The sequence below is a fragment of the Mytilus trossulus genome, chromosome 9 (genome assembly GCF_036588685.1).
Source record: "Mytilus trossulus isolate FHL-02 chromosome 9, PNRI_Mtr1.1.1.hap1, whole genome shotgun sequence".
NCBI lineage: Eukaryota > Metazoa > Mollusca > Bivalvia > Mytilida > Mytilidae > Mytilus > Mytilus trossulus.
In genome coordinates this window covers 33,311,565-33,326,562 of record NC_086381.1, presented here as the reverse complement: position 1 = coordinate 33,326,562, position 14,998 = coordinate 33,311,565, and the positions used below count along the sequence as shown (strand labels likewise).

Sequence of the window (14,998 nt, the reverse complement as noted above, 5' to 3'; positions counted from 1 at the left end):
AAGTCAATTGAATATCCCATATTGCAATGCAAACTCTATATGTTGTTGATTTTGTCTTCTCTGCTGTTGATGTGTCTTTAAGTAGTTTTAAGAAAATCAATCCGGCTTAATATGCCAAGTATGATATGCGTAGAACAGTTGATAGTTTATGTATTTTTACTTGTGAATTGATTTTTATGAATACGAAATCAATAAGGCTTGTCTTCATTCTCTTGATATTAAATCAATACGTAGTTCTGTTGGATGTTTTTATTGCTGACGAGATATCAGATATTGAATCAATGTTTTGTGGCTGTTTCAGTATGAAGTATAGGGCTCAGTGCGGCTTTGTGTCAAACAAAACACCAAACAATACAAAACAATACCCAAATTGAGTCCTCATGTAAAGAGAATTGCAAAAGCTTTCAATAAGACATAAAACAATGCCGGATCCTTCCCACGTGACTTGATATATGTCCTTTATCCTTTCAGAGGAATACAATCCTGTAACTCGTCAGTCGTTACCAGGACAACATGTGTGTATTCGTGCTGGTAATAACAAAACATGTATCATGTGCTCGGTAGTTGGAAACAGAACCAAAATCTCTAGAGAAGTCAGAAAGTCTTACTTTAAGTGTGACACGTGTGACGTCTTCTTGTGCAAAGGAACAACAGATTGTTTTAGTTATTATCACGAGTTGATGAAGGAAGTTGACTTTGAATATATGCTAGACCGAAAGATGATTAAACAGGTCTTAACAGTCAACTATCGGAATTGGTGTCGAAGTAATGGTGTTCGGGATGATATTGACAATAACATTTAATGGGACAAATAAAGAAAAGATTGAGACTTATTTACATTTTCTATTGATCTATATGGCCACGTCTTTCTATGTCTCTAGTCAATCAAAACAATTGTAAGTTTTAAGAACAACCAACACTTTATTTTTTTTGAATCCACAAAAGCCAATCAGAGCCATGCTTGTTTCTTTCAGGCAGTTCCAAGAATAGAAAAGTAAGCAGTCGTCCCGTAATCCTACACCAGCTTGTTTATACAGAAGAAAAGAAACTGAGAAAATGTGTTTATTGCCATTTTAAAAATGCCAGAACCTACAGCGGACATGCTGTAACATCCTACTTTCAATGTCAAGCTTGTGATGTAGCTTTATGTAAAACTATGAGGAATTGCTTTGGTGATTTCCATAAGCACATTGAAGAACGTGGATGGAATGATTTTAATACAGGGACCGGACGTAGGAGGCTGAGTGGGCCCTTGATCAAATCAGAACCACTTACTACGGCAACTGTACAATCGGACAGTATATCGTCTGTCGAGACGGGATCCCACGAAACTCCAGAATATACATACTGTATCAGTTTATCGTCTCCTGAATCTCACTAAACTTATCATTTTTCTCCAGGGAGAATCTATTTTGACATTGACTGCTTTTTACATTGTCTTTTTTGAAAGTTATTAAGTGTGAACTAAGATGAATTTGAAAACTGGCAACTTGTATTTGATGTTGTTTGTTATTAAATTGTGTAACAGAAAAAAACCCAGTATTATTCAAATGTCAACCTAAGATCGTCATTTGTAAATTCCTCAAGGTTATCTTGCCTCTTCATGTTTCAAATATACTTTATTTCTTTCAGAACCAGCGCCGCCTTTTGGCCATGGTTCGCGGAAAGTGAATGAAGAAGCTGAACATATTCTTATTCATACTGAAGGAAATAAACTGAAAGCGTGTGTTTATTGTCAAATTAACAAGGTGAAGACTCGAAGGGGATGGACTGTCAAGTCATATTACATGTGTAAGGCATGTGAAGTACCTTTGTGTCGAGGTTCAAGAGATTGTTATTATCATTACCATAACCTTATTGGTAGCAAAGTGACAGGAAATAATCCTTCAAATTCTGTTATCAAACTATTCCGTTATGCCCCATCGGAAAGTAATCAAAATGATTACGAGGAAGGCACAAAATACACCTTATAGTTGTTTTTTTTCCATGGAAAATAAGGAATACTCATTATTTGTTTTACAAGTTGTTATTTTGTGTCAGATGTTTTACTGGTTATGTGATGAAATAATGACTAGGATCTGTTTTACCTTTTCAGATCCTCGCATGTTAGAGACCACATTAGGTAATGACCCTTTCACGTTCAAGGACTCGAAACCAAAATCATTCCAGAAGTTACAATCCTTAGGCCACCTGGTTGTACCCACGTTTGAAAGAAAACTGAGACCATGTGCTTTTTGTACAATGTGTAAAATAAAAACAAAATCCGGATGGCGCGTGTATACGCGGTATAAATGTGCCGGATGTGATGTTCCATTATGTACCAAGCATAGAGATTGCTTTCTGTTGTACCATACAACTCTTCTCTACGATCTTGAATCACGTCATCTGCCTGAACATGCGCATACAACATAGTGTTATTTTTATTTCTGTTCTATATGAATTATTTCAATGTCTATGAAGGTTTAATAAAATATTTCTATCCTAACACTGAAATCGTACAGGAGGATAAAAAACAGTATGTGATCGATTACTGGTTAGTTGTCAGTCGATCATTTTGTGCTGAGCTTGATAGAAGATTGTATACTTCAACGTAAACAGTGTTTTGTTGTAACATTTAGAAAGGGGTATGACGTATTTATAGCATACATTCCGCCTTTATGATCTTTGTCACTCTGCGAAAATGTATTTGAAATTCTTTCCCATTTAAGTCATAGTATCTCAATATCCTTATTATTGTCTCATTGGTTTCACCGAGTAAAAGTGTTTTATAACTAATCAATGTTGAGAAAAAAATAAAATACAGTTGGTCAATTACGGGTTTCGTTTTGATAATTATGGGTCTCGTTTTGATAATTATGGGTCTCGTTTTGATAATTATGGGTCTCGTTTTGATAACTATGGGTCTCGTTTTGATTATAGTGCTGTCAATTCCGCATACATTTAGTTTTTTTTTCGAGTTTATTTATGCTACGTTAGTTAATACAAAGATGTGTGTTAAATGTTATATTTGGTTTGGAACTACTATTAAAGAATATATTCAGTTCAGTTTTGTTCTTTTTTCCTTTCAGAGGCTTACAACGTGGGAGGTAGCCAACAGGATGTTCTCGTTTTCTCAAGTACTCGGGCTTTATCTGGAATGGGTCACATGCTAATGAATAATCCAGAAGGGAAAGCGAAGGCTTGTGTTTATTGCCTCACAAACAATATCAAATCTAAGGCTGGTTGGAAAGTTTATACAAGACATCGATGTTCTTTATGCAATATTGCCTTGTGTACAAAAAATAGACCCTGTTTCTATTTACATCATAAGAAACTACTGGAGAGGTCCAATCTTGTTTTGAAAAAATGAATGTAAAGTGAAATATAGGTTATGTGGTGTCTTCTTGGACATGACTGTGTTGTTGGGCTTACTGTAAAGGATTGCACATGTTTATTCCGTATGCATTACTAGATTAATCATAATATACGACCATAGAAGTTGGTTTCGTGTAAATATTATAAATACATCGAAATTCATGAATGACCAGTATTGATAGTTTTCAGTTACGTAAATCAGCACTTGACCATCTGTTTATTTTTCCTTTCAGAATCCTTAAAGTTTTACCAGATCAATGCAAATGTGTTGCAGAGATTAGAACAATTTGGTCATCGAATAGCCAACACCCCAGAAAGTAAAACAAGGCCTTGTATCTACTGCAAATCCATGAAAATACGAACTAAATCTGGCCATCCAGCATTATCCAGACACAAGTGCTCCAAATGTGATATTCCACTTTGTACAAAAAATCGAAATTGTTTTGCATTGTTTCATATAAACTTTATGGGAGAAGAGTTAGCTCCTGCTTTTCAGCTTGACCCTGGTCGTTGATATATACATCTTATAGTGTGGGAGGTCCTTTCATTCATATAAACTTTATGGGAGAAGAGTTAGCTCCTGCTTTTCAGCTTGACCCTGGTCGTTGATATATACATCTTATAGTGTGGGAGGTCCTTTCATTTATTCAACTTTATGTTACCAATTTGGAATTAAATACAATGTTCGTTAACTTTGGTTTTCAGGAAATTTGAAAGTTTCGTTTGTCCTGTTCAATATCAAGTAGCGTTTGGAAAGAACTTTCATGTGAATGTTCTGAACTACATGTACGTGTATATAGGGATGGTATATATGTGTATTTCTTGAATACAAGAAAGTTTTATATATCATTTTGGTTACTTGAGATTCACGAACAAGATTTATGGTTTAAAAAAGGATTAGGAGATTAAAATCGATTTTTTTTCACTTATAAGCAATATCGTCTTCGGGCGATCTTAGCTCATTTCAAACACAAAATATACAGGATTACAATTGCCGTTTCCATGCATTATCGTTGGTTATTGGTTCTCTAATTTTCCAGCTGAGTTGTTTTTGTTATAGTTTGACTTCATTGTTTGTTATCTTCCATTTTTCACCATTGACACCATTATTAGTATAAGTAATACTGTAAATTGTATAATATGATTCTGAATTCCTTTTGAAATTGTTATACTCGCCTCTCGGATACTTTCACATATATACCTTTTATGATTAATATTATTATTTCACATTAAAGTGATGCAAGTTAAAGAATCGGAATATAAGTTTTTAGACTTCGTGATTGTAAATTTGTATATATGTATGTAAATCTTTTGTAGTGGAAAATAAACGAATTTCTTCAAATGTTTTATTTTTTTCCGTTTCAGACGCCGATGTTTCACATAATTCAATCTACTACAGCAGGGTTATACGGACTTTAGAAAATTCCGGCCACACTATCATTCACACTCCTGACAAAAAACCAAAACAATGTGTTTATTGTAAATCTATGAAAATCAAGACTAAATTAGGACATCGAGCGTTCTCTAGACATAAATGCTCCAAATGTGATGTTCCGCTTTGTACTAAAAATAGATCTTGTTTTGGTCTGTACCATTCTCATTTGCTGGACCAGGCGGTGGCTTCAAAACTTTATTCGGGACAGCAGCGTGTACATATGTATTAACGTGCTTATAGTTCGTTAAATTCTGTGTTATTTTGTAAAGGATTATTTTAGAAAAGTTGTGTCTTTCAATCAATGTAAACATGTCTTTTGATTTTAATTTGAGACACTTTTATATATACTTCACGTTGATACTAAGATTGAAATTTGGCCTTTGCTCATATAAAATGTTTGTAGTTCTTTGTAACAAACGCATATGTCTTTGAAGAACAATGTTGGATTTTTGTCTTTGTAAACGTCTCTTTGTAAATACTTATAAGCGTCTTGGGTTATATTCTTTATATTATCGTTTAGTTTCTTTGATTATTTCTTCGGAACATATATAGTGTTCTTGCCAAATAAACACTATAACCAATAAGTATAATAGAACTGATTGTTGATAAATACATCTTTAGAATTAAATGAAATGTTGCACGTGTCTTGTATCAGAAGAGAGCGAGGCAATGTAGGGTTGCAGTAGTGTTTTATACACATATAGCATATGTAGCGAATCTCGGGGTTTGAACTTTACACAATTTTGCTTGAAAAGGGGATATTTCCTTTCATATAGAAATGTATCAGAAAAGGTCATAAGTTCATGTACAGTTGTGAATTTTTTCTTTCATTCAGGATTCATTGTGGTGAACGCAATACTGAAGTACTTCTTTTTCTTCTTTCAGAACCTTTATTCCAGAGATACAGCAACGTGTTTGGACATCGTCCTCACGCCTATTCTAATGCTTCTTGGGAGAAATTGAAATCTTTAGGCCATTATATTACTCATACGGATGGTAAAAAGGTCACGCCATGTGTTTACTGTTCCATAAATTCAGTCCGTTCGAAGTCCGGACGTAAAACATACACCCGATGTAAATGTTCCCTCTGTGACGTACCTCTATGTACTAAAAACAGGGACTGTTTCAATTTGTTTCATCGGTCTGTTCTGGAAAATTCATAATATATGGATACATTAAATACAGGCAAAGCGATATTGTGAAAATTTAAGCTATTTGTAATTGTGACAATATTTCAAAGAATAATATATAAATACAATACAGGCACATCGATATTGTGAAAATAAAGCTAAATTTGTAATTGGGACAAGATTTCAAAGAATCAGCAGCAATATTCACACAAGCTTCTTTGTCAGATGAACTGTTTGTTTAAATTCAGCAAACAGCCTAGTGATGTCAGTTGGAATCCATAATGTCTTATGTTAATATTGTGTTGAAGTTGCTGCTAGAATTCCTTTTATACCTATTAAGTAAATTTCGTACAAAACCTTTTAACCAGTAAGACAGTAATAGTAATATCTGTGTTCAAACAGTGCATGAAAATGGCTCTATCTCGGACTAGGGCATTTTAAGTATTAACATTTGCAAATTGACGACTTGATGCTTCAGAAGTCGGATGAATTGATTGGATGCAGAAAATAATTTATTTCATAAAGGAAACCGTAGGTAGTTGCAAATAGATACCTTTCATGCGATTTTTTTCTATTTTTTATGTGTAACGAACTGTCTAACAGAAAACTAAAGGGCTGGCAAGCAAAAATGTATTATTTTTTTTCAAATACCTGCTTAAAAATTGTTGTGCACCAAATGACTGATTTTTTCAAACACCGCCTCATAAGGAAAAGGACCCGTAAGAAATAGTGGTCTTTGTATTGGCGTGACAACTGCAAGTTTTGTTTATATAATCATGTGTGAATGTAACGTGTAGATAGATACAAATAGTGTAGTAGGAAAAATGGTGGTATGGAATATTTGTAATTTGTAATTGGAATCTTGTTAATAACATTTAATAAAATATATGATTAAAAAATATCAAGAGTATGTATTGTGTTTTTTTAAAGTTGTTGGATTTGAATTCATGTTGAATGTTGAATTCAATATGCATTGATTCGGAATCTAATATCTTAAGACTTTTAACTCTTTGAATAGCTAGTGTCTTCTCGTCGCACGGAAACTATTGTATCAGTTTCTATCGAACATCAATGTTAATGAATGAAAAATCCCGACCATCAGATGTAATCCTTGATATAAGTGTTTATTTTTCAAATTGTATGAAATAACTAACTCGGTCATATCTGTGGAGCAGGATAACAAATTTTAGAAGGGGGGGCATAGGAATCAGACTGCCCATGTGCTGATAAGACGACGACTGCATATTTGTACAAAACTTATACGGTAAAGGGTAGATAATCAAATTGACATGACTTGATACTTCGCTAAATATTGGGAGAAATAATTTTGAAAAGTTGAGGTGATTTTAAGTAAAACTGGATGTTTACTTTCGAGGTTGTAGTTTAGTTTTGCTGTTTTGAGTAGACCGCAATCTAACGGTGCCAAAAAAATAAATAAAAAAAATAATTCGAGATGCACAAACTGTTTTCAACTATCAATTGACAAAGGTCGGTACACGCTATCCTTGGATTTTTGTTTGTTTAAAGAATGGTATCCTTTCTAGCAGAAAAGTCTGTGCTGAACCCTAAACCCTGTCCACATTCTTAATGCGCCTTTCCCAAGTCGGGAGCCTTGAGTTCAGTGGTTGTCGTCGGTTCATGTCTGTTATATTTGTTTTTCGTCAACCGTTTGTGTACGTCATACACGAGACCATCAGTTTTTCGTTTGAATTGTTTCACTCTTTTTCATGTCTGAGCCTTTTATAGTCGAAGTATACTATATTTGTGTGGTTTTCTCATTGTTGAAGGCTGTATACGTTAGCTTATAATTGATTTCACCCATTTTATTTCAACTCTGTGGATACTTATCTCATTAGCGTCACATCTCTCGACGATTTGTGTTGCTCTTTATGTGCTTTAATTGGTTTTAACGCTCTTTAGAACTAATTTCAAACGTTTATCTGGAGCATACCCGGTGACAGATTTCACGTGCACATCATACATTTATATTGTATCAGTTTCCATGTTTGTTTTATTGTTTTGAATTTTGATATTTCTGACTGTTTATGTAAAAAGGCGATAAGAGAGGGAAATGTTGTACTATTATTTTTGAAACGATTTCATAAGTTAAGTTAACGTATTAGACTAACTAAAATATTTATATTTCAAATGTTTTGTGGATTTTTAAATTTTCGTTATTTTTTTTATGGTTATTCTATATTTGAAAAACTGGCAATCGTAATCTGTCGTCTTCCTGGCTCCAAGCTTTGGTAAAATGTTCATTTTACCTTTCAGATCTTGGAGGAATTCATACAAATCATAATGACAGAATGGCTGAAATAGATGCATGGAATATCCTTGGCCACATACCAGGTGACACAGAAGGAAGGAAATGTCGGCCATGCAGATTGTGTACGATTCATGACGTTCGGTCTAGTTCTGGACAGAAAGTTCGTGTCCGTCACCGATGTCTAGGATGTGACATTCCTCTTTGTTTAAGACACAGAGATTGTTTTTATCAGTTTCATAAAATGATGTTTAGTAAGCAAGCAAGTGGAAAATAACTTTAAATACTTTAATGGAGGTTTGAGAGTTAAATAAGGGATTCAAGGTTGCATTTCGCTTGATGACCTTCAATATTTTACCAGTGATATGAATTCGTCGTGTGTACTAAGATGGACCTGCTTGATGGAAGAAATTTGTCATGGTTGATGTTTTTATATTTCAGATTTGGTAACCCAGTTCCACACAGACTTTGATTATAGAACAAGGAAACATGAAACAATACGTCAGTTGTCATTACAGGGACATAGAGTTGTTGATACAGACGAAAAACGATTGAAACCGTGTGTTGTATGTGCATCGCGTAACGTCAGGTCACACAGAGGTCATAGCATCCGAATACGTCACCAGTGTGCTAAGTGTGGTGTAGCTTTATGTATTGGTTACCGTGAATGCTTCACTTTACATCACCAGTCTTTACTCAGTTGATTATTTGCGATTTTTCGTATATATTGTAGTCATAAAACATTGCATGGGACAGAGGATATGTATTTAATTACTTCTAGTCTAGATTCATTTTTTCATATTTTTTTAAGTCATAAGAGACCTGACTGTGAGTCATATTATCTATATTTTCAGACTCGTCCATGTATATGTATGATGAAGAGAGTGGACGTTTATACAGGGGCGTAAGAGCTGAAAATGTTGGTAGGCTTTCAAGCCTAGGCCACAGGATAGTCGGCACATTTAATGACAGACTAAGACCTTGTGTTTTATGCTCAAGTAGGAACATACGATCAAAATATGGACTGAAAGTTAGAATTCGACATCAATGTTCAAAATGTGATGTGGCATTATGCATTGGAAAAAGGAATTGTTTTTCTATATATCACGAATCATTGCTGATATCATAAGTGTATATATATATATGTTTGCTTTTGTATAGTAATCACCCAGAATTGTTGACGAAGTAATACACTTCATTCATAGTGTTGTCTTATGTATCAATGTAAATGCGTTTGTTGAATAAATATTATACTCAGTTTTATTGTTAGTTGGCTGAATATATGGTTTATTATTGGGAGAAACAATGTTGATGTATATATAAGCGAGTTTCATTAGACCTTCAATATTTCAAAATTTAATGATTCGTTTTTTTAAGGATCTCTATGGTAAACGATATTCTCATGATACCCTACCGACTAACCTGTAAAATTAAAACAAAAAAAAAAGGGTTAAAAGAGAATCAAAAACCTAAAAGATTATGAAAAACAATAAAACAACCCAATGAAAAATTACCACCAGCACTGGCATAAGAAAACATAATACGATGGCTGTACTAGCCGACAATATTGATGCGCCTTCGCGTGAATAGAAGAAAAATATAATTGTCTCATTGGCAATCATATTAACTATTCTTGCTTATACAGAGAAGGTTTTCTAGAAATAATACGACCTTTGTTGTATATATTTGTCATTCGTCATGATAATAATGTTTTGGTCATTTTGTGTTGATGACAGACCTTTGATAGTGTATATTGACATTGTTTTCGTTTTATTCCTGTAGTGAATAAGGGCGTGATAGTGTACTAACTTTATTCAAATGTGGAATAACATGTGTTGATTTCTAGATGTCTTGTTGGTTATTGTTGATTTGCTGTCTCTCGTTATGCATATCTGTGTATGATATGTGTATTACAGCATTGAAGACCTGTTGGTGACTTTCTGCTGTTTTCTCTTACATGCATGGTAGGGTTGTTGTCTCTTTGACACATTCCCCATTTCCATTCTCAATTTTAATATAATGATACATATTGCAGTTGTTGTTAAAAACGTATTCTGCAAAAATGAGAACTGAAATATGATGTGGGAAAACTATTTTATTTTGAAACTTACTATAGAATTAGAGGTCTTCAAATGAAGAAGGAAAAAGGTGCCCTTCTGTTTATTTCACCAATTGAATTCTTTGTTTAAGGATTTTGACTGCACATTATATTTTGATTGATACCAAAATGGTGGAAATGACGACGAAATTGTTTTATCTTTCAGGAGATGCACCTGTAGTTTTTGACGCCACAACCGACTATCAGCAAAGAGTTTGGAAAAAATACCAACAACAGAAATTAGCCTCTATAGGTCATCCCATTGTTGACACTTTCAGTAAAAGGAAGAAAATATGCGTACAATGCCTTAAACATGATATCAGGTCACCGAAAGGAGAACGAGTACGCGTGCGTCAGCAATGTGGGACATGCGCAGCACCTCTTTGTATTGGATATAGAGATTGTTTTGTTGAATATCATAGAGCCCTTCTTGAACAAACCTCTTCTAGTATAAACGATTCAGTCTAACTGAAGAACTGTTGAGTTAATTAACAGTAAATGTTTTAACCATGTCGGAATTCTTTTTGTACGTGGACATCGTTTGACAATTAATACGAAAACAATTTTCTTTATTTATATATGTTCCATCTATAGATACCTATGTGTGGAAGTGTTGATTATTGGTTTAAAAGACAGTTATCATTATCAGGTTTTACAATCATCTCTCTATCTTGTAATTGGTTGCTGCACTTTTTGTTGTTTTTCGTAGTTTTTATGTAGAGATGCGACGTTTGACACGTCTAATATAAGAACTATTGTACACGTGTGTATTTTAAATTTGACTTTGCATGGTTGAATTTTGAAATTAATGGAAATCAGCTCATTATTGAGTTAGTTGCCGTCATGTCATAATCATATACTGCAAACATTTTTCGTTTTGTTTGCCTATTTGTTTATTTGTGAATCGCTTTGTATTTATGTAATAAAAAATATAAATGTTACTGTATCTCATAGCTGTACTGAAAGGGGGGGAGCTAAACGTGAAGAACAACAGACTCCTCGTGTTAATTTACATTGAAGATTTCCACTTTTTTCTTGTGTTTTGATATTTCCTTCATCAATGCTAATTGCTTTTCATTGATAGCAAATTGTGAATTTCGTGAGTGCTTTTTAAATATGTTTGCATAGCTGTCTCGAATTGTCACTTCTCTTTTCTCGTGGATTCTTTTCCGGGTATTAATCCCAATCCTTATTCTAGATATAAGCTATGCTTGTTCCTTGCATGCAGTAAGAATTGTTTTCTTTTTCCTTTCAGATTTTCTCCCTGGTGAATTTATATCAGAAACTAACAAGTCATTGCAAGAATCAGGCCATCAAAATTTCCGCCGACCCTTTCCAATTCATTCCGATGGTTCCTCTCGTCAAGTCTCTGGTGATATTAGAGCAAAACGACATATTTACATGAGAAACTTAAAAATGTTGGGCCATTGTGCAGTTGATAATGTTGATAAGAAATTAAGATCATGTGCTGTTTGTTCAGTTAGCAAAACTATTTCAAAAGGAGGTCATAAAATACGGAGTCGATACAAGTGTTCGACTTGCGACGTACCATTGTGCACAAAACACCGAGATTGTTTCATTGCATATCATCACTGGATCGATACTTGACTGTTCTATCCGTCTGATGTAAAGACTTCGGGTTTTATTGTCTCGCTCTAATAGTTGCTAATTTGCTAGGATGTATGCATGGTATTGTTCTTGTAGAGGTCCGGAATAATAAAATTACAGATTGTTTCTTTCTCCTTTCAGATATGCCGAAGCTTCAACAAATGGCGGCACATACTTATCCGTCTTTTTCTCATTCTCATCAGTTCGAATGGCATCGTGCAAAATTACGACAGTTAGAGACCCAAGGTCATGTTGTTGTGAATACTTTTGATGGCAAACTCAGACCCTGTAAATACTGTTCAGAACGGAAAATAAAAACAAGACTTGGTCATATGGCTAGAACGAGAAACAAGTGCCACCTCTGTGATGTTCCTCTGTGTACTAAAAATAGAGATTGTTTTAATTTGTATCACGAATGGTTGCTTAAATGATATCTTTATTTCACACGTCTTCATGTGTTTGTTGTGTATATGTGTAATGCATTGAACGTGAGTGTCGTGATATTTACAAGACATTTTGATATTAGTGTGATTTTTCGTGATAATACGCCCCTCTCTTGTCTAGAGCATATAATGGTTTAACCAGTCACTTCTCTCCTTGCAGGAACATTTGCCTGGGATAGCAAGTCAGACAGTGTTTCAGATATCAGCCAATCAATAGGCATGTCAGAAATGAACCAGATTTTGCAAGAACACGAGGCCATGAATGGACACAAACTTGTGCCAATGGAAACAAATCGCCGTAAAAGGTGCAGATACTGTCAAAAACGTAAACTTAGAACAGCGGCAGGAGGAATAGCTGAGACTGCTTATCAGTGTCAAGCCTGTCTTGTCCCGCTTTGTCCTGGTATTAGAACCGGAAGGAATTGTTTCAGTAAATACCATCTGGAGTTTGTTATTCCTGCTTTTGACTTCTTTATGGCAGGACATAAGGACTGCGAAAACAGTCAACACCTACCACGACTTTGACCACCCATTTGATTAGTAGACCTCGTTTTTGATTTTGTTTAACTGTCTAGAATGTATTAGAAAAATATACTAAAGCTTCGTGCTTCAGCAAATGTAGATTCTTTTCGAGAGAGTATAGTGACCAGCTTAGCTTTGCAATCCGTCATTGAAACCCATTGTATATGTTGAAAATTGAGTGTGTTCAATTTTTAGCGTACTTTTATTTGTAAATAGTAGCATTTGTTTTAATAAATCCGTAGATTATTTTAAGTTTATATTTCAAAGTTCAGGTTTAAACGATGCTCTATCCTAGATGTCTGAATAAAAAGTTTGCTAACATGTTTTCAAACGAAGTATGCATTTGATACGCGAGAAGGGAGAACATGTTTTGATTTGGAGGTTTGTGTATGGAAATTTACTCGCAACAATGAGCATCAATTAATTTGTCTTAAATGAAAATGGAATTTGAAAAAAAGGTTAACCAATTTGTTTTGCCGCTTCCTGGTTGCAGTTGAAATTTATTCAAAACAGTGAACGTTGATAATATGTCTTAAATTAAAATGAAAATGGAAGTTGAAAAAAGGTTAACCAATTTGTTTTGCCCCTTTCTGTTTGCAGGTGATGCACGTATGATGACGAATAAAGGTCAACCAAATTATAGGTTCTGGAACAGTGGCATTCCTGGGCATAACATTGTTCCTACTGATGGCAAGAAGCAAAAACTATGTAGATACTGTCGGGCTAACGAAATGAAATCACCGTCAGGATGGAAAATACTTACTCGATCTAAATGTGAAACTTGTAATGTCCCTCTATGTCATGATGGAAAGACAGAAAGGAGTTGTTTTAGGTTGTTTCACGAAGAATATATTCTCAAACAATATACAACATCCGATGAGAATATTTCAAAGTAATAGGAAATTGTCTGTCCTTGTATTAGGCGTCATCGAGACAAAAAAGACAGGAAAATATATTCAGTACTTGATGTTCAATTTTTTTTATAACGAGCAATCATATTTTGATATTTTATTCTGGAGACTAAGTGAGGGGAACAATATAATTGAAAATGGAAACGGGGAATATCCACTAGGAGAAAATTGTCATAACTCTGTGTACATTTCAAAAAGATTTTTTTTAATAATTTCATGTACATTTCAATAATCGATATATTTTTTTTTTCATTTACCTTTCTGTTTATTTCGGAATAAAGTTGTATCATGTATAATAAGAGGTGTTTGTTTGGTTGCCGCATTATAAATGCTTGTAGCTAAGGGGATCTTTATCCACTTCTTCGTCAGTCTTGTACACAATGAATACTGTGGCTGTGTTTGTGGTATATATTATGCGAGTGTTTTTTTTTTAAAGAAAGAGAGACACTACTGTTATTGAGGAAAAATTACTAACATACCGAAATAATGAAAACAGGGATTGTCAATTCTGTGCGGAAAGAGTTGGGTGTAGAATGATTTCTTAGTATTACTCTGCTCTTGGTATACCGTTTCTGTAGTTTGAAGTTGCTTAAAAAATAATTTACCACTTTCTCTATAACCTTTTCTTGTGTTTACTTGTAAAATACTTCGATGACAGGATGACTAGTTATCATTCAATGTTGGTTATTTATTTTCATTTCAGGAAGAGCAAACATTCAACAAACACATTCTTCTGTGTCGACACAACATATTTATATCAGAGGTGTTGGAGGTCATGACTTGGTCCCAAACGACCAATATAAGCAAAACATATGCTATTACTGCAGGCTTACGGGCCAAAAAACGCATTCTGGGTATACAGTTTTGACTGGGACTAAATGCTCCATTTGTAACGTGTCATTGTGTCGCGGAATTACACGTCCATACAGGGAATGCTTTAAACTTTTTCATGATAAAATTGTATTCAAGGACGATATGTCTAAAGACAAGTAACTTTGCGTTTATACATTGATGTTATGAGAAGCTGTACAACTAACGTTTCCCTATCATATAATTCATCTTTAGTAATGAGCATGCGAACTATTTGATTGTGAAACTTTCCTCAGAAATTAATATATGTAGCCATTGATTTTAACAGGCCTTGAAATCACACATTTACTTGATCAGTCTGAACCTTAGTGGTTCAAAAATGTAAAGTGAAGACGCTTGAAGCTGTTTTAAAACCTAAAGA

General features: G+C 34.2%; 1 protein-coding gene across 35 annotated transcripts in view; it reads left to right on the top strand.

The window, feature by feature from the left end:
* LOC134685593 (Krueppel-like factor luna) overlaps window positions 1–14,998 on the top strand; it is a 79,924-nt gene that overhangs the window by 20,966 nt on the left and 43,960 nt on the right. Inside the window, exons 5-6 of one of the 35 annotated variants that reach the window (XM_063545467.1) lie at window positions 1,633–1,748; window positions 2,096–2,324. The exons of 17 other annotated variants lie outside the window; for them this stretch is intronic. In XM_063545467.1, the coding sequence (XP_063401537.1) occupies window positions 1,633–1,748; window positions 2,096–2,110 (131 nt within the window). In that variant the 3' untranslated portion in view covers window positions 2,111–2,324. 17 more of the 35 variants (XM_063545451.1, XM_063545449.1, XM_063545432.1 and 14 more) reach the window with 17 other exon arrangements.